This window comes from Microplitis demolitor, chromosome 4, assembly GCF_026212275.2.
Source record: "Microplitis demolitor isolate Queensland-Clemson2020A chromosome 4, iyMicDemo2.1a, whole genome shotgun sequence".
NCBI lineage: Eukaryota > Metazoa > Arthropoda > Insecta > Hymenoptera > Braconidae > Microplitis > Microplitis demolitor.
The window spans coordinates 17,150,370-17,172,521 of NC_068548.1; the positions used below are offsets into that span (position 1 = coordinate 17,150,370).

Genomic DNA, 22,152 nt, shown 5'->3' on the forward strand with positions numbered 1-22,152 from the left:
ATAAAATTATAAATTATAACTTTATTAAATATAATATTACTAACAATCTCAACTCCAAATATATATATATATATATGTAATTTTAATTCTTCCTGATTCAAGTAATAAGATTTAATCTGTCAATTCATTCACTCAGGGTCTGTTGGATCCACCGCCCGCGCGCGGGGGACTGTCCAGATTACTACCAATTCCCTTATCCGCTTCCTAGTTCTCCGGCGCCACCACTTGGTCCAACAATTGTGTCATCCAGACTTGCGCCTTGCGACTCTTACCCTCTTTGGGTCGATATTTTAACAACCAGTGTTGAGTGTGCCCAGAACCACCTAGAGCTACCAGAAAACTTTAACAACTAAAAAAAAAAAGAAAAAATCATCTACAGGGTATGAGTTTAACAATAACCTAAATGCACACCTTATGTTCCTCAAATTATTTTTTTTTGCTTTCATTTTTATCTCTCTTTGTTTTTAAACTTCATCTTTCACATGTGCTTGCTTTGTTTTCATTTTAAAATATACTCTATACATACTATTTGCTTTTTTATTTGAAACTCAAGTTACTTTCTTCAACACTCTTTACGGTTATTTTAAACCCTGGATTTTATCCGTCGACTTCAGTCATCAGTTGCACTCGACCTACGAGCTCTTAGATCAGATAAAGGAGGGTATACTTTTTTTATCTCATAATTGATGTTTTATATTTATTTTTTAATTAAATTTTTAACTCAAGATTTAATCTTATTTTTTGAGAAAAAGCAACTTATTGAGATCATTATTTTTTTTTTCTAAATTTCATTTTAACTTGAAATAAATTTAGGATTTGGAACTCCGACTAATATTTTAGTCCATATTAATATAATAGAATTAAAAAAAAAGTTTTTTTCTGTTTTTATCATTGATAAGATCTGTTTCATAGTCGTAGTGACTATGATTTTAAAATTCATTAATTCATCCACGAGATATCAAATAAAATTTTAATTAAATTCTAAGCATACATGCCCGCATACTAAGAAAACAACTATTCAAGTATTAATTTATTAAAATAGTTGCTAACGTCTGACTAAAATTTTTCATTAATTCAACAATTAACGCAATTTAACTAACTGAATTTCTTTCACATTTATATCACTGTATCATGAAGAAGGAAACATTCAAAATCGATTATACTGATAATAAAAAGTTTACACTTTAAAAACTTTTCAAACAAAGAAAAGACAACTCTAAAGTTAAATTTATCATTCAGATTTTTATAACATCAAAAAAAAAAATAAAAAATCGATTCACAAAAAAATAAAAACGTTTAATCAATAGTATCTTATGCATCATGTGAAATCGGTATCATACTCGATGTCACTAGATTTATACAGTAGTTTATGTAATGAATGCACGAAGAAAAACGCCGTTAAATGTCTAAAGTCAGCGTCATGCAGAGTTATAAAAATAATTTACTTTATCAATTGATAGAGGTATGTAAGGTTATAAAATTCAGCTGACGCTGTCTTGATCTACACATATGTGTGCTGAGTATTTAAAAGAGAAAGGTGATAGATTAGTTATTGAATTATTGAGTAGGGCTATACTTCGCCTATTTCATTAAAATTCGGTGGTTTAATATATATTAAACCAGTCGTTTGACAAGTCAGAAAGGATGTATTTTAACATAAAATTTTGAGGCTGACTTTAGCCAGTTAGCGGCGTGTTCTTTATTAGCATGAGTTACATAAAATAATTTAAATATCGTAATAATTAGAAGCAAGGCTTTAATTATTGATAGTTTATAATTAATTATAAGAAATCAGTGACAATCTAAAAGAATATAATATTTATTAAAATATTATATTTTGTTACTACAATTACTATCTTTTATATCATATCAAATTAAATATTCTATGTAGAGAAATGATAAAGATCAAAGGTCTTTAACCAACTCCTCTGGAATAACGTAACCAAGTGACTGCATTTCCTTGACAATTTTAGGTTTTAAGCTAAGTGAATCAATCCACTTGTAATATGGCAACTCCTCTCGTGTACCTCCATATTTCTTCGGCAATGACGTAGGCGCCACTTGTTTATGAAGGCTTGTCATATCATCACCATGGAAAAAAACACGTTCTTGCATTTCTTTATTTATAAGAGGTTTAAACATTGCATATATCATGTCAAATACCCAAGACTGATGAAGAATATGAATCGCATAAGTTTTCATTGGAAATGAGGATACCATTAATGCCATTACCATACTTGCAACCTAAACAAATTTTAATATATATTGTTGTAATAAAATATATATATATATATATATTGGGTCATTACTGAAAAAAAGTTCTCAACACTTCAAAATAAAATTATTTATTTAAAAAATTTGATTAGTTTTATAATAAGTGTCTTCGTTTAAAATATTTTTTTTTCTTTTTTTTTTTTTTTGTTTTTTTTCAATTTTTAAAGCGAGAAGTTGATAAAAAAGTATATAGGGTGGGGGAGGGGGGCTAAACGGGTATCCCCAAAATTTTTTAAAATAATTTTTATTTAAATGTTTTTTGAACATTCCAAAATAACTTTTGTAAATTTTTGTGAATTTCTTACAAGAAAATTTAATTTAATCAAAGTTATTTAATATTCAGAAATTTTTTTGTTCACCTTTTTAGGGGGACCCTATTATGCCCGAAAAACATGAAAATTTTTTTCTCACGGCAGCTGAAAATTTTTTCAATTTACTTTTAATATTATTGAAAAAAATTCGAAAAATTAGTATTCCCTTAAATACATCGTTTTGCCCCCCCCCCCCCCCCACACTATATACTGGGCAAAAAAAGAAAGAATCTTAAAATACTATCTAAGTTTTCATTATAAGAGAGAGGCAATGCAAACAATAAATTAGTTTATTTTTCCATGTAAAAAAAATTCGTTCTAAAAAGATTCCAAAAAAGTCCCGCATGTGAAACTTCTAAACATGAGACAGATTAGAACTTCGAATGGAACTTTTTTAGAACCTTAGTAATTTTGGTGGTAAAAGAAAAATTATTATGAGCAAATTTAGAGTAAAAAAAAAAGACGTGCTTGGAACTTTTTTGAAATTTTTTATGGACATTCCAAAAACGCTAGAATTACCACTTTTGACTTTTTTTATGAACTTAAAATGATGTTCCAAAAACATTCGAAAAAAGTTCCATAATCACCACTTTTGACCTTTTTCTGAAGCTGAAAAAGACGTTCCAAAACATTCCAAAATCACTAAGTTTGCATCTCTTGTAGGATAAAGACGTTCTAGAAACATGCCAAAATAATTCAAAACTCACTACTTTGGAATTTTTTATAGAACTAAAAAAAGTTCCAACAACGTCCTTTTTTGACTTTAAATTTGCTTACGCGGCAACTTATTTAAGTAAGTTACTTTGTATAAGTTACAAAGTTTTAATGGAAAATTTAAAAATATTATTGTTTTTTTGTTTCTGAGTAGGTTTTTATATATGTTTGTATATTTCAATGATAATTTAAGTACTTTTAATAACATAATTTTCAAAATAAATACTTTATAAAATGAATTATTACATCGATAGTTATGGAGCTCATAAATATTTTATCAGACTTATTGGTAAGAATTTTGTTTAATGTTCTAATATAAACAAAATTAATGTTTTATTTCAATAAAAATAGTAATATTGTTTGTCAAACCAAAAAGCTTTTGTTTAATGATATTTTTTAATGGGAAACTCTTTTTGTTTATTTATTAAAAAAAAAGGGAAACTGTTAATGAAATAAACTTATCAGCAGAAAAAAATAAAGTATATTTGAGTATGAATAATATATTATTATATAATAATTTATTAATTATTATGAACTTAATTTGAAATACAAGTCTAGAAAATATATTAGACATTCGAATTACCTGAGGTGTAATAGTCCAAGCATGTGCTAAAGTAATATCCTGAAGATCGAAAATAACGACTCCGCCAAGAACTTGTGCTCGCGGTTCCAAAACTCCCAGTTCAAGTATAATAACAGTTGCTTTGAAAATTTCTTCAACGCCATATTTTTTAGGATCCCAATTACCCATTCTATAAATCATCATTCTACGTCCACATTGTGTTCTATATGCTGGCACAGTCATTACATCATCTTCACCAATATGATGCATTTTTAGTGGATTTACATTTTTATGTATTTCCGGATGATCTTCTTTGAAATTATAATATCTAACAACCTGTTAATTATATAAATAAAAGTTATATGTATGATAATTATTTCTCAAAGAAAATTTTTTTAGTAACAATAAATTTGATTAAGATGTATTTAACAAAAAAAAAAAAAAAAAAAATGAAAAAAAACAAATTTATTTCAGTAGAATTCATAAATTTTAATTTTTATTAAATTTGAAACAGAGTCAATATTTTACTATACATTTATGCAGGATTCAAAACAAGCGTAATAAAAAAGTTATTAAAACAAAATGTTATTAATTAAAAATATATTTATAATGTGTACACGGAGAAAAAATTAAAGGAACTGTTCCTAGTACGTTTATGAAATATCATCCCATACCGTTATGGTAATGATTACTAGGGATTATGGGATATAGACCCATACTTTTTGGGAAGGTTTCCATAAATATGGTAACAATTCCTATCATTATGGTAACAGTTCCCATATTGCATATGAAAGAATCATGGTAATGATTACCATACTCATAGGAATAGTTCCCATAAGCAAATAGGAACCAATCCTATAACCACATTGTAACAGTTTCTATAATATTGTGGTAACCATTCCCATAATATTATGGTAACCATTCCCATAATATTATGGTAACCATTCCCATAATATTATGGTAACCATTCCCATAATATTATGGTAACTGTTCCTATAATATTATGGTAACCATTCCCATAATATTATGGTAACCATTCCCATAATATTATGGTAACTATTCCCATAATATTATGGTGACTATTCCCATAATATTATAGTAACCATTCCCATAATATTATGGTAACCATTCCCATAATATTATAGTAACCATTACCATACGTACATAGTAACCATTACCATACGTACATAGTAACGATTACCATAATTGCATAGGAACTATTCCGATACTGTATGGGAATTATATCCATAATTATAGGAATGGTTACCATAATATATATGGGTGCCGTTCCTATAATCAACATTTCAAAAAAACCAGTTACCATGCAGTATGGGAACCATTCCCATAATATATTGTAACTGTTACTATAATTTTCTCTCCGTGTGGAAGTAATATACTGCTAAAAGTCGGGAGTGAATTTGTAGTTGATACGAATTATTTTAATCCAAAATTACTCTGTCATTCGGAATTCCGGAGATTAAAAAAAAAATCATTACATATAAGAAGTACATAATTTTCGAGTAATGTGGATTTTAATCCGCATCTACTCCGATAAACTCTTCTTCGAAGTGCATTACCATACGAAGAGATGAAATAAATAAAAAATCATCTGCTTCGAATTCACTCAGAAGTAACTCCGAATATAATCCTTGTTTACACCGCACATTTTTTACTGTGTGCATTGAAATTTTTAAAAAATATCCAGTTGAAAGTTTTCAGTTCATTAACGTAATTCAACAATGCCTTGCACAATGTCAATAACAGAATATTACACAATTAATATAAATACGTTAGATAATGAATAGAGATATAATAACTTACCAACCGATGAGCTCGGTTAACATTGAAACTACGTGCACGAAGAAATCTGATTAAAAAGGCATCGTCCATCCTGTGGGGGGTACATTCACCTCTTTCTGTGAATCAGTTGATTGTATACTGTTACTATGATTACATCTAATTTATATACTTTTATGCTATTCATCATTTTTACTTTAAATTACGAGTACTTTATTAGTACAGATTAGGGTGTTTAAAAAAATAACAAATTTTTTTTTTCTTCTCGGAAACAGGTTCAAAAGTTTCATTTACATATAAAAAGACGCCTGTGAATATTAGAGCTCTTAATATTAACATTAAGGTTCCGCATTGCACTTTTCTATTTTCCATCATAAGAATAACATGGAAAAAAAATTTTTTGTGTCTTCTGATTTTTATAACTAGCTAACGATGCATCAAAGGAAAAATCAGCAGGCTTAATTATAAAGGGAATCGAATGCTCTACAAAAAAAGTCTCTTATTATTTTTTGATAAATCCATTTTTTTAAAAGTTATTTGCGATTGAAGTCGAATTTATATTAAATTTTGAGATCTTTTTACTTTTTTGTCGAAACTATCAGACCTATTACAAAATATCATGGGACTTTTTTTGTAGACAATTTTATTTCCTACAAATTATTGCCAATAAAGTTTTTTCGAATTCCGCATTGTTTTTTAGTAATTTTCATTTTAATGTCAAGCTCATAAATAAAATAGTCTTCTGATCGATTTTAGCTTGACATTGAATTGCTCTTTATATTTTATAAAACCGAGTGGTTGTAGTAAAATGAATAACTAGATCATGTAAAAGTCTCAGTTCAACATTAGTAGGTTCGTCCAGTAGCCAGCGTTCAGACCCAGCAATCAGAAGGCCGGCTGTTCGCGCCCAGAGCCCAGCAGAATTTTCACTGAGTTTTTTTCACGTCATTTACCTCACTTAAATAGTTTAAACGTTAATGATCACAAACTAGGTCTTTTACCTTACATCTATATAAATTAACAAAAAAAATTTTTTTCGTGAAATTTCAAAAACTTCAAACATGCCTTACTTCTAAACTTATTAACCGAATTAATTTCATATGACGAAATTCTTTGAAAAATCCACCATGAGGACAAATACGAAAGTTGGATTTCTATGAAATATGAAACCTACTAAAAATAAAATTTCAGATTATAACATAAAAAATTAAAGAATATATTTTTAAAGCTTTTCAAAATGATAAAAATGTAAATTATTAATTTTTTAACTCATAAAAATTAGTTCTTAAATGCGGAAAATTTTTAAATGAAATTTCAAATAAATTTCTTAATTCTGAAACAAATTACTTGAGTGAAGCTTATATTTGATAAGGTATTCATTCTTTCTTCGGCTGAAAGAAGTACTTCTGATTTCAAGTGATGACTTTATTGCAAATTCGAAATAAAATAATTTCTTAGCTCTAAAATATCTATTCTAAAAAAACAAATGTTTTTTTTTTGTTTTCAGTGTTATGTATATTGTTTGTTAAGAAAATTTTCTCAAGTGTAAAGTTGTAGTAATTACCATATATCATGTCACGTAGCTCCTGCAATGTTTGGCACTTGACCTCATCTGTTTCACCGAGTTCCCGTTTAGCGTACTCCATCACCTCAGGCGATAATTCCTCTAAGTCCAGATCGAGCTCTTCATCCTCAGTTTTCATTTCCTCTAAACTTGACTGCTTTACCTCACGTAAATTATTTTCGATTATATCCAAGTTTTCTTTAATAGCTTTTGTACCAATTTCGTCTTGCATCCTTAGCATTGATTCCCACATTTTTTCAATATTTTCTGATGATTCTTGAGTTATATTATTATTCATCAATGAACGATCTGAACTTTTTTTTCTATTTTATTTTTATATAATCATAACAAAACATTACCTATTAGTAAACACAATATTTATTTAACCAAAAATTAAAAAAATAAATAAATAAAAATTTACCCATTGTTAAGTTTTGAATTTTTTTTTTCCGAATCCGTTTTTTTCGATGTTGCAATATCATTATTGTTAACTAAATTTTCATCATTGATCATTATTAAAATTTAAATATTAATATTCGCAGTTTTGAAGGTCTTTTATTATTTATTTTATGTCACAGTTATTTGGAATAGTTTTGAAAATCTTTTCAGATTTATTAGTTTAGTGATTTATTTAATTTAGTTACAAAATATAAAATTTATCTTGAAGATTTATTTTCAACAAGCGGTTCAGTTTTTGTTAATTTCTTGGTCCATACCCACAATAATTATTAGTTTTTGCGTGTTTATAATAATTATATTTTAACACGAAACCACACATAATTATATTACCTCAACTTTTCTTATTTACATTAATTTTTTTTATTATGTCCTTCATATGTCGTTACGATTTTAATAATTACCTATTAGTAATAATTTATGTAAGAATCGATACAGAACATAAATACTTAATTTTTGTTTTTAAATATATATGTTACTTAACATTATATTAATTACATCTAAAACACTGCATTTTATATATTGGCTGAATTTTTTAGATTTAAAATTCAATATATATTTATTTTCAGTATGAAACATACCTAAATATATATAGTTAATTAAATAAACATTACGTAATACAGTTAACAAAGTTAAATAACAAGTATAATTTTTTTTATGCAATTTAAATAACATTGGTAGAGAAGTTCGGAATTCTAATCATAGTTAATTATTTTTATTTCCAAATAGAAAATTCACAGTTTGTAATGACCGTTCAATAAATAATGACGATAAGATTGAAATAAGAAATACATCATTTTTATTCAATCAACGTTAAGTACTATGCATTTATATTGTTAAGAACATGATGAAATATGTTTCAATATTTAATTAAAAAATTACTCAATCATAATAATAAAACGTAAAAATAAAAATTTGAATTACTCTAAGCACGTATAATGATTGTACTATGAAAAAAATAAGAAAATGATTTCAGGGTAAATTTGATGATCCGAGAGTAAAGAAAAATTATTTCTATGATTAACTTACTAATGTATTTTACTTTCAGTGTAACTATGATTACATTATTGATGAATGCTATAAATAATTATGAAATTTATCCAGTTTCAAAATACTATTTTTTGCTTTATCCGAAATTGCTTAAATTAATTCTCATATGAAAATAAAGCATAAAAAAATATTGCATTTGATAACAATGTTATTGATTAAAAAAAAGCTTTATTTTTAACTTTTTATTTTATTGAATAGCTCATAAAATATATTTATTAAAACAATAAATGTTTATCTCGAAAAAGTTTATGCACATATAATAGGTATTTATATTCTATTTCAAATATGTTTTAACTAACAGTTATAATAATACGTGTATTATTATTATTATTACTATTATTATTATTATTATTATATTTATAATAACATATTGAAATAAAATATGATCTTATTCAGGACAAACCGTACCCGTAATAATGATTAATTTATACCAATGATTGTGTCTATAAAGCAAAAACCAATTTGAAGAGACCGAAGTCTATAATAATCTTGAAAGGTACAGACATTACATTACTTTTCTTGAATGTAAAAAAAAAAAAAAATTATTATGGTAAAATATGTAATAATAACACAATAACTTGTTATGGTTTAAAAAGTAAAATTAAACAATAAAACAATGATGTAACGAACTTTATTTTAAGTTGCACACTACACTGTTGCACGTCGATCATAAAACTTCAATTGCCTCTTACTCGCCATGAACAACTCACGATTACAACGATCATGTTCTACGTTATATACCAACCACTCCAATCTTTGTAATTGTATAGAAAAACAATTGTGGTAAAATTTAATCCTAAGTTATTTAAATACTAATTATTTAAATCTATTACTTTATTTAATTTTTTTTTTTAATCTGGCGCCCGATACTTTTTTTCAGAAATTAAGAGTATACTAGTTTGAAAATTATAACTTTACTAATATAGATAATCTGTTACTTTGAAAAAATGACTTTATATTTTTACTTGACTGTAATTTATAATAAACTAAATAATAAACATCAAATATAATAAAAATATATTAATAATTTAAAACAAAAAAGATAATTTAAAATACTAAGAACATAATTTTATTACAGTTGAGAAGAAATATCATTCTTCTGATCGACTTGTGCGGTGAGGGTAATATAGATGGTACAAAATTGTTACGAAACGTGGTCAGGGTCAGTCAGTTGCGTCTGTAGATCAGTGTGCTTTCACTAACGATACCTTAACATGATCTCAAGTAAATGTTAGTGTCTCTTTCATTGACCGAGTATAATAAAGATATAGATAACTATTTAAATTAATTCAAGGTCACATAAAATTTATAGTCAGTTTTACTGTAATATATTAATTTTATAACAAAAAAAATATATAAATATTCATATTTTACTTCAAAATAATTTTTTTCTTTTCATACTCGATATACTATTGCAAAATCTATACAAGAATTAAAGTACATAAAGAAAATATGTCTATTCCAATTTGTGTTACATGGTCAACATAGTTCAACCTTACTATAACACCATAACATTTTCTCAGTCTAGTAATTTCTGTGGATTCCAATAAATTTACATAGTTACTTGTCATGTTTTCAGCTGGATTCTCTTATAAAATCCTATGGGTTCCTATAGAATTCTGTTTTTATCAATATCCGTCGAAATTCTTAATTCAGATAGATTTATATTTACTCACGCATGCCTGATGATCACGCTTTATTATACATTGTTGCCTATAAATCGCAATTGCTACACTTTTCCTATTCCCTCCTCTTTCGTGTGGCTGTGGCCCGACTTGTGCCTACTGTACTGCATCATTACGTAATGCTCTATATTCCATCTTTTTGCCGTGGAAGAATAGCGTTGAGGAAACCATCCCTGATAGCCAGAGTTTCTGATCAAAAAGTTGGTGTAAATGAGTTGCGACCAACTTGATAAGTTGTCGACAACTTTCAATTGTGTAACTGTTGACTACAAGTTGGCTACAAGTTGCTCAGAAACTTGGCGACAATCTACTGCCACAACCTGTCACCAAGTTTCTGAGCAACTTGTAGTCAACTTGTCGGCAACAGTTACACTAGCTGAAAGTTTTCGACAAGTTCCTCGGAAAGGTTCCATCAACGTATGGAAATGCCAATTTTTGCGGCCAACTTGGCGACAGGTTGCGTCAGTACGTTGTCAACAAATTGCGGCCAACTTGGCTATCAAGGACAGAGAAAACCGATTGCCAGTACAGTCGAAACAGGCAAAATTCCAGTGATCGATAAAATTCCCACTTTACCAATCACTGGATCTTCAACCTGCACCTAGCGCACAGAGACCTCCGCCCAGGCTCAACGCGTGGCTAAGCGATCACCCAACCAAGTACCAATCATGCTTGATGCTCGAATTTCTAATAGATCTTGAAGTTTTGAGGTTCGAGAAAACTATTCTGACTAATTCGAAGATAATTTTCGAGTGTATGTATGTATGTATGTAGGTACGTACGTATGTAAATATCTGTAACGGATGAACCGATTTTGATCTCCATGTTGGCATTCGACGCGGCTTGTTAATTCCTACAAGCTGTGGAAAATTGACCTTAATCTATACGGTGCGTTCGAAGAAATTCCAAAAATAACATTTTTTCAAAAATATTTTTGTTAGATAACTTCTAATGTGCTCGATGGATTGATTCTGAAATCTAATCAGCTCTAAAACTTCATAAGCCGTGTCGAATGCTTCCTCAACCATCAAAATCGGTTCATTCGTTCAAGAGAAACCGTTGTCGAGAGAATTAAAAAAATATCTGTTTATCGGTTGATCCTGCGGGCCAGCCCTAAAACTTCCCGCGGTTTTCGAGATCCTTAAGCTCTAGAACATTGTTGTGAATACATTTTCGAGCTCGAAAATTCTATTGTATGCCATTGTTTTCGGAAAAAACCATTATTTACCATTTCTTTCTCCTACGATATCTTACAATTGAATTAACCGATTGAGATGATTGAGGCGGCGATCGACGCGTTTTATTGAGTTCTAGAGCTGATCAAATTTTGAAATTGATCGGATCAGTCGCTTCGAAGATAATCGAAGAAATCCGTTTTTCACTATTTTTTTCTCGATCGATTTCTCTCGAACCAATGAACAGATTGAGAGGGTTGAGGTGGCAATCGACGCGTTTTTATTGAATTCTTGTGCTGATTAGATGTTAGAATTGATCGATCGAGCCATTTCTGAAAAATTTAAAAAAAACTGGAAAAAAATTTTTTCTTTTTTTGTTTTTCTTCCATATCTTAGAGTCTATTTGATCGATCGATTTGAAATTTTCAAAAAAGTTGACGACCAACAAACTCTTTTGATTATCACCTCAAATATTTGAATCGGTCAGTTCATTAAAAAGATATTAGGAGTTTACACACACACACACACACACACACACACACACACACACACACACACACACACACACACACACACACACACACACACACACACACGCGCGCGCGCGCGCGCGCGGATATCCTCCTGAAAATAGTCAGAATAGCTTCCTAGGACCTCACAACGTTGACATCTGATGAAAACTCGATTTTCGAAAATCGGGGTGGAACCAATAAATTTCCGAATTTTTTAAAATCGTCGATCTTCTTAGCGGGAAGTTAAAATTTCTGAGTACTAGTGTGATAAAAGTATCTTAAAACACATTAGAACAATTAATTATGTCTTTGCATATATTTTACAAGTTATTTTATGTGAAATTTCTAAGTGACTAAAAAATTTTTAACTTCCCGCTAAGGAAATTATTAATTTTCAAAAATTCGGAAAGTTATTGGTTTTACTCAGATTTTCGAAAATCGAGTTTTTATCAGATGTCAACGTTTTGAGGTCCTAGGAAGCTATTCTGACTATTTTCAGAAGGATGTCCGAGTGTCTGTATGTATGTGTGTGTGTATGGATGTAAACTCTTGATATCTTTTTAATGAACTGACTGATTAAAATGTTTGAGGTAGCAATCAAAAGAGTTTGTTGGCCGTCAACTTTTCTGAAAATTTCAAATCGATCGATCGAATCGACTCTAAGATATGAAAGAAAATCAAAGAAAAAAAATTTTTTTTCCAGTTTTTTTCAATTTTTCCAGAAATGGCTCGATCGATGAATTCCAAAATCTAATCAGCACAAGAGCAATAAAACTCGTCGATTTCCGCCTCAACCATCTCAATCGGTTGATTCGTTCGTAAGATATCGTGGGAGATAGAAAAGCTAAAAACGGTTTTTTCCGAAAACAATAGTGTACATTAGTATTTTCGAGCTCTAAGAGCTAGAAAATGTATTCACAACAATGTTTTCAAGTTCAAAAAGATAAATCAATTTTAAAATTTGATCACCTCTAAAACTCAATAAAACGCATCGATTGCCACCTCAACCGTCTCAATCGGTCAATTCGTTCGAGAGATATCGATGGAAAAAAAAATGGTAAATAACGTTTTTTTTTTAAAACAATGACATACAAAAGTATTTTCGAGCTCAAGAATCTCGAAAACAGCGGGAAGTCTTGAGGCTGGCCTGCAGGGTCAACCGATAGACAGACATTTGTAATCAGAGATTGCACACTATACTTTATTCAGCGTATGCCTGTTCTTAAATTTATTCAACGTGTAGAGTGAGGTCTTAATGGTCATTTCAATGATGCGGTGCAAATATAGTATTGTTAAATGAAAATTGTGGCTGCAAATGAATTTAATAAATATAAAATAGTAACATTGAATTTAAATTCTAAAATATATTAGTACATTTCATCTTAAGAACGTTCAGCTTTTTAACGTGCGAGTTTACTTTGATGACAATAATAAAAACTTCCGATTTATATATTTGATTATATATAGCTACAGAAATAGATACATTGTGAACCATTATACCATGTTGGTGATAAGTATAGGAATCTCTATTTCCCTTTCACTGATCGATAAACGGCTATTTGAAATTCACTTTAAATGCAGGCATGATACAACAGAAAATCCGTGCTTGTGTCCCGAGTAAAAATAAAATTTGACATTTAACAAATTAAACTTTCATCTTCTGCCGCAACACCGCTGCAACACAGCCGTTTGGAGGACATAACCGCCGCACGCTAAATTGTTATTCTCTGCCGTCATAGCCGCAACACCGCTGCAACACAGCTGCACGCTGTTTATTTTAATCCGAACCGTCGCCGCAACACAGCGGCTCTGGGTGAAAATATTTATTATTATTTCATTTAATTGAATAGAATAGAAATAATTGTAATTATCAAATACTTATTTAATTGTCCAGAAAAAGAGAATTATATATGGCCATATATTAAAATTTTCCAATATATACATAGCTATGTATAGAAATTTCAAATAAATTAAAAAAAAAGACTTATTCAGTTGCAGTATTTTTTTTTTTTTGTTCAATCATTTTGATGATGCGGGAATCATCAGATATGTATTTAATTTAATTTCTAGTTTAGTAGAAATTTTTTATTCGCGAAAAAACGCTAGAATATCGACTAACCGCGCACGCTTTAGTGGGATTCGAACCCGGAACCTAACGAACGAAAGACCGACGCATTAACAACTAGGCTACGCTACCGACAGTGACTATTATGTTTACTTGTGCTATATGAGATTGAAAGAATACATCATTTTCAAAACAGCAAAATATAATTGAAAATCTATTATTATTAATAACAAAAAAATTTCTTATTTTTTTTTCGTGTGCTATAAAATCCGGTATGTAAGTAATTGTGATATGTCTAATTTTGGTTATATAGTTATGTATAAAATTGTTTAAAAAGTATATTGGCTCTATATATGGCCATGTATGGTCATATGTAACTCGTTTTTCCTATACGATCAACTACTATGCTTACACTGTAAAAAAATTGTGGAGTAAACGCGGAATGAATATGGAGTGAATGATTTTCTATTTCTTTTGTTCCCCCGAAGTGAATTTCATTCCGACGGAAAGTTTTAGAATATATGAATTATAAAAAAAATTACTAATGCATAGTGAAGTTAGGTCTTATATATTTAGACATTTATATTGACTACGGAATAATTATGAGCTCCCTTCACATTGTGACGTTACATTGCCGAGGAGATGGAGTTAAAGGTGGAGTAAGTGTGAGTCTGTGTGATAGAGAGAGATAGAGCCAGTACGTATGTCGGGTTGAGTGTAGGAGATAGTGAGTTGAGAGTATGGGGTATGTGTGTGTGGTGAAGTAAATGTGTTGAGAGTACGAGTACGTGTACGTTATGTTTTCTGTGTTGGAGTGTCTGTGTGGTTGAGCGTGGAGTTAACGAGGAAGGTCTTACTGTGTCGGGAGGAAGACCCGCGAGTCCACGGCTTGTATGTGGTGGGGGAAGAATGGATGGAGAAGCGAGAATGTGAGAGTGACTGGGAGTAGTAGAGTGTAGACGTGAATGGAGTAGGGGATGAGAGAAGGGCAGTTGAGAACTGACAATGGTGTTAGAGAGTTGGATTCTGGAGTCGCTCGAGTACGAGTCGACCCAGTAGTCGAGTTGGGATTCTTGGAGCGAGTGGTTGTGAGTCGGAGAGCCCCAAAGGTAGGCCTCGACCACACCCTCGGCTGATGTCGCTTAGAGCTTGTGGCTCTGCTTGTTGAGTTTTTGGAGCCGTTTGTCGTCTTGAGTTACCGCATTATTCTTTTTATTTTTATTATTTATCTAGAAATGTGTTAAGTTTTGTGATTCGTCGTCCACGAGAGGTTCCCGGCGTCATACCCAGGTATTTATTTGTCTGATGAACCGAGAGTACTCGACCATGGCTTGGGCCCTTCGGGTCGCTCTCGCGTCCTCTTTACGATATTTTATGTAGGTTTCTTTCTTTATTTTGTTTAATTTAATTTTAATTAATCGGCTTCTTCCGCGTAAAAAGAACCGCGACTCTCTCTCCACAACCTGGCATACTGAGCGCACCAGGGCATGCCGCTACCTCTGTTCATTTCTCTCATCTCCGCAGGATTTAGATATTAGGTTTTAATTTACGTGTACGTTTAGATCGGTTGCTGATACTGGGGAAATAAAAGTCGGCTGGCGCCCGTCAGAATCTGGGGGAAATAAGAGGAGTGATCGGTGGGCGAAGTGTAACGTAGCCCGATTTGTGAATTTTGAGTTCGAGTCATTGAGTAAATTTATTGAATAAGAGTTATGTGTAATTTTGTTAAATTTAATCGAGTTATCTAAGGAAAAGATACGTTACAACATATAATCATAAAAAATAATTGTTTAAAATTATAATCTGTTAATAATAAAAAAATTTGCTCGTATGAAGTTCAAGAAATCGATTTTTCATTTTCGCTTATTAATGTTTTCGCTCAGCCACGAACTGTCATACAACTTCCATCAATGATACCACGAAAGAAAATTGTATATTGTACCAAAATATAAGCAATTCCCATGAAAATTATGTCACTATAACTATTAAATAATTAAATGTATTCACTATGTCTTATATAAAATTATAACTTAGTGAGTTACTGAAACATTTTATAAATTTAAAACATAATTTTTCTCAAAATTTTGAAATATGTTTTTAAGTTTCACAACTTGAAATTTTTTTATGTTCTATTTTGAGTTGCATGCAATTTTTTTTAAGTACCATAATTTTATTTAAAAAAAAAATACTATGGCCGAAAAATGGCCGATTTAACTTTCAGCCTGTTTTCGGCCAAAGATTTTTACTCTCGATAATGTTATTAAAAAACAATATATAATCTGGCCGAAAACAGGCCAAAAAAGGCCAATTCATTTGTTGGCAAAATGTCGGCCAATTTTCGGCATCTTTAAGCAAAATAAAAATTTTTCGGCCGGTTTTCGGCCTCTTTCAATAAAATTTTACAGTTTCGGCGTGATTTCGGCCAAATTAACCTGTTTCGGCCTAATTTCGGCGAAATATTTTCACCTGGGGCTCGCTGATCATTTTTAATCTGAACTTCAAAACAAATCACATGATGGTATGCGACTTAGAAAATTGTTCCAAAAATGATAAAATATATATGATTCGTCTATCGAGTGTTGCGGCTATGGTGCAGTGGTGTTGCGGCAATCAAAATTTTATTTCATCATAAACTTGTTGCAACGGTGTTGCGGCGGTGTTGCGGAATTTGGGAAGTTTTTCGGAGAATATTAATATAATGCTATCGTGTTGCAGCGGTGTTGCAGAAATTCTACTTTTATTATTTCGTTACAAATTTGTTGCTGCGGTGTTGCGGGCATTGAGAGCTCGTGCGACGCTGTTGCAGCGGTGTTGCGGCTATTTTACGTTTTTACTCGGGTGTTGAATAATAGAAAAAAAAATATAAATAAAATAGTTGATTGTATTTGCGACTAAGCAAGTTTGTTTTCACAATACTTGCATTTGAACTTCAAATTTTCATACTTTTGGAATGCGAAAAACTACCAATTAGCGGGTTGAAATAAATTGTTTTCTTTCCTCGAGATTCAATACGAAAAAAATCGAATAGGATTCACTGTTATTATCTCACTCGATTATATAGCAGCATTTCTGATTGGTTTGTAATTGGTTCGCTTCAATTAATTATAAATATATTAAAACTAATACAAGTCTTAGTAAAAATATTATGAAAACAAAACTATGTTTACAAAAACTTCTTAATTTATAATTATTCATGATTCATAACAGCTATTCCAAATAGCTTCAATTCCTTCATTAAACCATTTATTATAAATTTATTATTTTAGCTTTACTCTCTTTCTTGCTGGCCTAAAACATTCAATAGTAAAATTCGCAAAAATTTCTCGCTCCATTTCTCATTTGTTTCTATATTGTATTGAATTTTAACGAATAGTGATTTTTTTTAGCAAAAGGTAAAAAATTGCTTGACGTATTATTTTTTACTATTTTTTACTTCCACACACACGCCCGCACACACACAAACCTCTGAAAATGTCAGAACAGCATCGAAGGACGTTCATACGTCGACATTTGATAAAAACTCGACTTTTGAAAATTGGGGTGAAACCAATAACTTCCTGAATTTTTGAAAATTTGCAATTTTCTTAGCGAGATGTTAAAAATCACTCTGCATACGCAGTGAATACCGATTTTTTTTTGAACGGAGTAATTTCGGATTGACGCGGATTTTATTTCACTACCAATTCACTCCGGTCCGGAGTTGTAATACTTAATTTAATTTTTATAAAACTTTTAAACAGTTTGTGTGTTCGGGTGTGCAAATGTGTGCGTGTGTGCGAATGTGTGCGTGCGGGAGTGTGTGCGCGTGTGCAAATATTTGCGTGTATACAAATATTTGCGTGTGTGCAAAGCCGTGCGTGTGTGTGAATATGTGCATGTGTACAAATGTGTGCGCGTGTGTGTGAATGTGTGTATGTGTACAAATATGTACGTGTGTGTGTGCGTGTGTGTATGCGAGTGCGCGATTGTCTGTGCGGTGTGTGTCCGAAAATGCGTGTGGGTGTGTGCGTGCATATCAGCTGATCAGTAATTTGATTACGCGAGTTTTTACTGCGATTATATTGAGTAGAGTTATATTTTATTAATTATATTTCAAAAACTCCCGAAATTCACTCCGGAGGAATTAAATTAATAAAAAATTATCTTTTCCGCGAAATCTCCCCTTCGGAGTGAATTTCACTCCGAGCGGAGTGAATAATTAAAAATTCATTCACTCCGCATTCACTCCGGATTTAATCTGCATTTACTCCGCGAATTTTTTACAGTGTGTGGAATTGAAAAACAAGAATTATCGTTCAATAATTATAGTGAAGTTACTATAGTGGTAAATGAAGCTGATAAGGTTTTCTTATCGAAAGTTTATGAAAGAAAAAAAAATTATCTTTCTAATGGAATGGTGATGTTCACACATAAAAGATAACAAAATTATCGTTGAGTTTCAATTTTTCTTTGAGATATTTATAGAGATTTATTAAAAACACTAATTTATTTACAACGTTCCCCACGTTCAAATCTATTAAAAAACCTGTTAAATCGTTCACTTGATATCCTTGAAAAAGACGGTAAAATGAATTTAAAAATTTCCATGGTCACCCAATAATCAACACATTAAAATCCTCTAGCCTTAAAAATAGGTGGAAATTTTTGACACGGACGAAAAAGGCATAGTAACTATTACTATGTGGATATAGGAATTATTCTTATGCCAACGTAAGAAAATTCACTAGATAAATGTAAGAAAAAATAATATATTACAAAGAAATAATTTTTATATAACATTATAAATTTCCCTGTGTTAGTATAGTAAACATTCCGATGCGAACAAAGGAATTAAAACTGTTTAATTACAATCATCAGCCAAATCTTGGTATCAAGAGCACTCGATCGAACCGTTGGCCAACGAACGGAGGTTAATTGTGTGTCGTTTTTATAAGCAAAAAGACGGCTGCCAATGATTTACCATGCACTGGCCAGTATAGTTAGGCATTTATTGGTCAATCATTGCAAACCAGGCATCGGCCGATCTATGGGAAAATTTCGAACTCGGCGACTTTGTATGTTAACATGGGATAATAACCTATTTTTTTTTCTCCATGTATAATATTTATTTATACACTACATAGGGTAAGTGTGGGTATAACCGCAGATGTGAGTATTACCGTGGATTTTGTTCATTCTATTGTAAATGAATGATACATAATTTTTTGTAATTTAAAAAAAATCCTGCAACAAATTGAATATTTTGAGAATGTAATTAACAAACAATCTGGTATAAAATGTAATTACTATAGTTTGTTATAAATTATTGAAAACCGATTGATCGTTTTAAGAGAAAATATCATCAATTTCTTGCAGTTAGTGTGCAACTGTAGGCTCGAATAAAATGTGTTTTTTTATGAATTAATACTTCAATACTTATATTTGTTGGATTCCAGAGCAAGATTATACTATTTTATAGTCAAAAATTCAACAAATATTAAATTTTAATCAATTGTCACTTTTAATTTACTGCCGCGATAATTGTTACTAACTTTTGAAGCATGTCAGTATTACCGTGGTTTCACTATGATTCCACGGTAATAGAAACATATACGCAGTATCTTAAGTGAATGCGACAATTGCCGCGGTTGAAATATAATTATTTATAACCTCAAAATTAATATAACTCATTGGTTATCATCTACACTCGTCGTAATGAATGCTTGGCCCTCTGTCTGGTTAAGAATTTATAGTCTAAGGGACCAGGCAGTAATGGCAACGAGTGTATCGCTTGTATTAAACATTCCGAATTGCAAAAACTCAAAAAATTCTGAAAAAATAAAAAAAAAAGTTAAAAAAGTAATCAGTGAAAAAAAAAGTGTAAATATAAACATGAAAATTTATTGTTAGTGTTGAAAAAAAGCGTAAAGTGGCAAAATTATTGCAGAGCTATCAAGAAAATAAATAATAATGATACTGATTAAATCGTATATACTTATATCACTCATAATATTAATTGTATTGGTTAACTGTACCATATTTTAAACGTGATGTGCATTATATTAAAGTTGAAAGTTTGTTTTTTATAAAAAAAAAGTATTCATTATTTTGTTAAACGTTTGCTTTTATAATTTATTTCATTGATTTTTGTTTCATTGGATTCCGCGGTAATTGTCAATTGTAACATCCACGGTAATTGTAGCGCGGTGATTGTCACAATTCTCTTTAAGGTCCACGGTAAGGTATAGTAGCACTTGGAATTTTTTTTAAAATGCTAATTATTTTATAAAATCGACATTAAATCATACGCTTAATTTTTCTTAATATTTAAGATAAGTTAATTATAGATTCAAAAAAAAATTTAAGTTGATATCTTATTGTAGATCTTCAAACCATGCTGTTAAAGTTGGACGGACACATCAAGCCGCGGTAATACCCACACTTACCCTAGTCTCAACACAGCGTAAAAAAAAAGGTTTTTGTTTAAAATCAAATTTAAAATTTTGTTAACAAAGTGTTAAATTTAATATTGCAGTTCAATAACAATAATATAACTTAAACTATTTGTAATTATAATTATGTATTTGTAACTTATAATTAAAAATATTTACACTGACAAAATATTGGATGTTAATAGATTTTGAATTATCAGTAAATAACTGAAAAATTTATAGAGAAGCAGTAACCGATTTTCAATTCAAATCAATTCACGGATAAACATAAAAATCCTAAAATTGAGTTTTTATCGGTTTCGAGAAACTTAATGGCTGTTAGAAGCTAAAAATTTCGCATTTTCAAAAATTCTTATTCATTTCCTCGAAAAATCGTTTTTAAATCCTCATTTGTGTAAGAACGATAGTTCCGTTCATTTGTCTGAGAAAATACAATTATTCGTATAAAAATTCAGTCTTACGTCATAAGTTAATCAGTAATATATATATATATATATATATACATATATATGTTTTTTTAACCGTCAATTACAAAAAAAATATGAATCATACGTTTGTTATTAAAATCGTTACATTGATTATCATACGTAAAAAAATATTTCACACATTTATCTATTTAAATAAATAATTATTCTTACCACTTTTAAAAACGGTAAAAAAAGCGTTAAAATTTTTTTATCATCTGATGTTTTTTCTTGTAATGGTAAAATATAATTATCAACCTCAGTATAATAATAAAAATAATTTATAGATACATAAACGATTCATTAAGTAGTTAACTTGTTAAAATGTATCGTTTTGTTCGTTTAGATTTAAAATCTATCCAATATAAATATAAAAAATTTATAAATGAACAGTTGATTCTTAGTAATATATTTATTGTTTATTATCACTGTCGGTAAAGTGAAAACTACTTATTTGCTTTTTATATTATTTATTAATTGAATAACCACGTCATTTACGTACGCGTAAATGTACAGTACACGTGTGAGCTCGATAAAACTGCGTTATCGCGCGCATATTATCTTCTCTGGCGAACGTCACATCACTATGAGCACTGATGTTAAACAGAGAGAATGTTGACTATGAAACTCTTGGTATACTATCATATACAAAACCTTCCGTGTTTGCGATTCCGCCGACACGAGAAAGTTAAAGTTGCTCGGCCAGCTCGGTTTGATAGGCCTCACATAACAGAGTTAAGGCTCCTAACATTATTACATGCATACACATCACAGTCTAGTCTATGAGAAAGGCCGAACGCTTATATTATTTAACTCATGCGAATCTCACGCACAAATAGAATAGTTGTAGTGTATAGATACTTTATTATAAATCACGATAGAAATATAAAAAATACCGAGAGAAAAAAAATAAGAAGCAATATATCCATTTTTCTATGATGAAGAAACCGCTGGGTTGTATTTCTAAATTTGAGACAAAAGCGGACGTTCAGTTATTTATATTTACATATTTTCCTGAGAGATTTTTTTTTTTTTTCATGCAACAGATTATTATTTATTCCATTTACAAATGATGTTTTATTTTCCACATAA

At 30.2% G+C, this 22,152-nt stretch overlaps 1 protein-coding gene across 3 annotated transcripts; it reads right to left on the reverse strand.

Moving 5' to 3' along the window:
* Positions 1-1,279: 1,279 nt before the first annotated feature.
* LOC103570577 (alpha-tocopherol transfer protein) lies at positions 1,280-21,716 on the reverse strand. 3 transcript variants are annotated; one of them, XM_053738309.1, is made up of 6 exons: positions 21,563-21,716; positions 7,644-8,082; positions 7,223-7,545; positions 5,683-5,777; positions 3,883-4,197; positions 1,280-2,244 (listed from the first exon to the last, which is right to left on the reverse strand). In XM_053738309.1, exons 2-6 carry the CDS (start codon positions 7,733-7,735, stop codon positions 1,906-1,908), a joined length of 1,164 nt encoding a protein of 387 aa, XP_053594284.1. In that variant the 5' UTR covers positions 7,736-8,082; positions 21,563-21,716; the 3' UTR covers positions 1,280-1,905. The 3 variants fall into 3 exon arrangements, with proteins under 3 accessions (XP_053594284.1, XP_053594282.1, XP_053594283.1); XM_053738307.1 differs by having other exon boundaries at positions 21,235-21,716; XM_053738308.1 differs by lacking the exon at positions 21,563-21,716 and adding an exon at positions 9,359-9,541.
* Between the last annotated feature and the right edge of the window lie 436 nt (positions 21,717-22,152).

Excerpts from the sequence above, each read along its gene's own strand:
- LOC103570577 (XM_053738309.1), bottom strand. The coding sequence starts at position 7,735 with ATGATCAATGATGAAAATTTAGTTAACAATAATGATATTGCAACATCG. Across the intron at positions 7,546-7,643 it reads AATTCAAAACTTAACAATGG|AAAAAAAAGTTCAGATCGTT; the intron begins GTAAATTTTTAT and ends AAAATAAAATAG. Across the intron at positions 2,245-3,882 it reads CTTGGACTATTACACCTCAG|GTTGCAAGTATGGTAATGGC; the intron begins GTAATTCGAATG and ends AAATTTGTTTAG.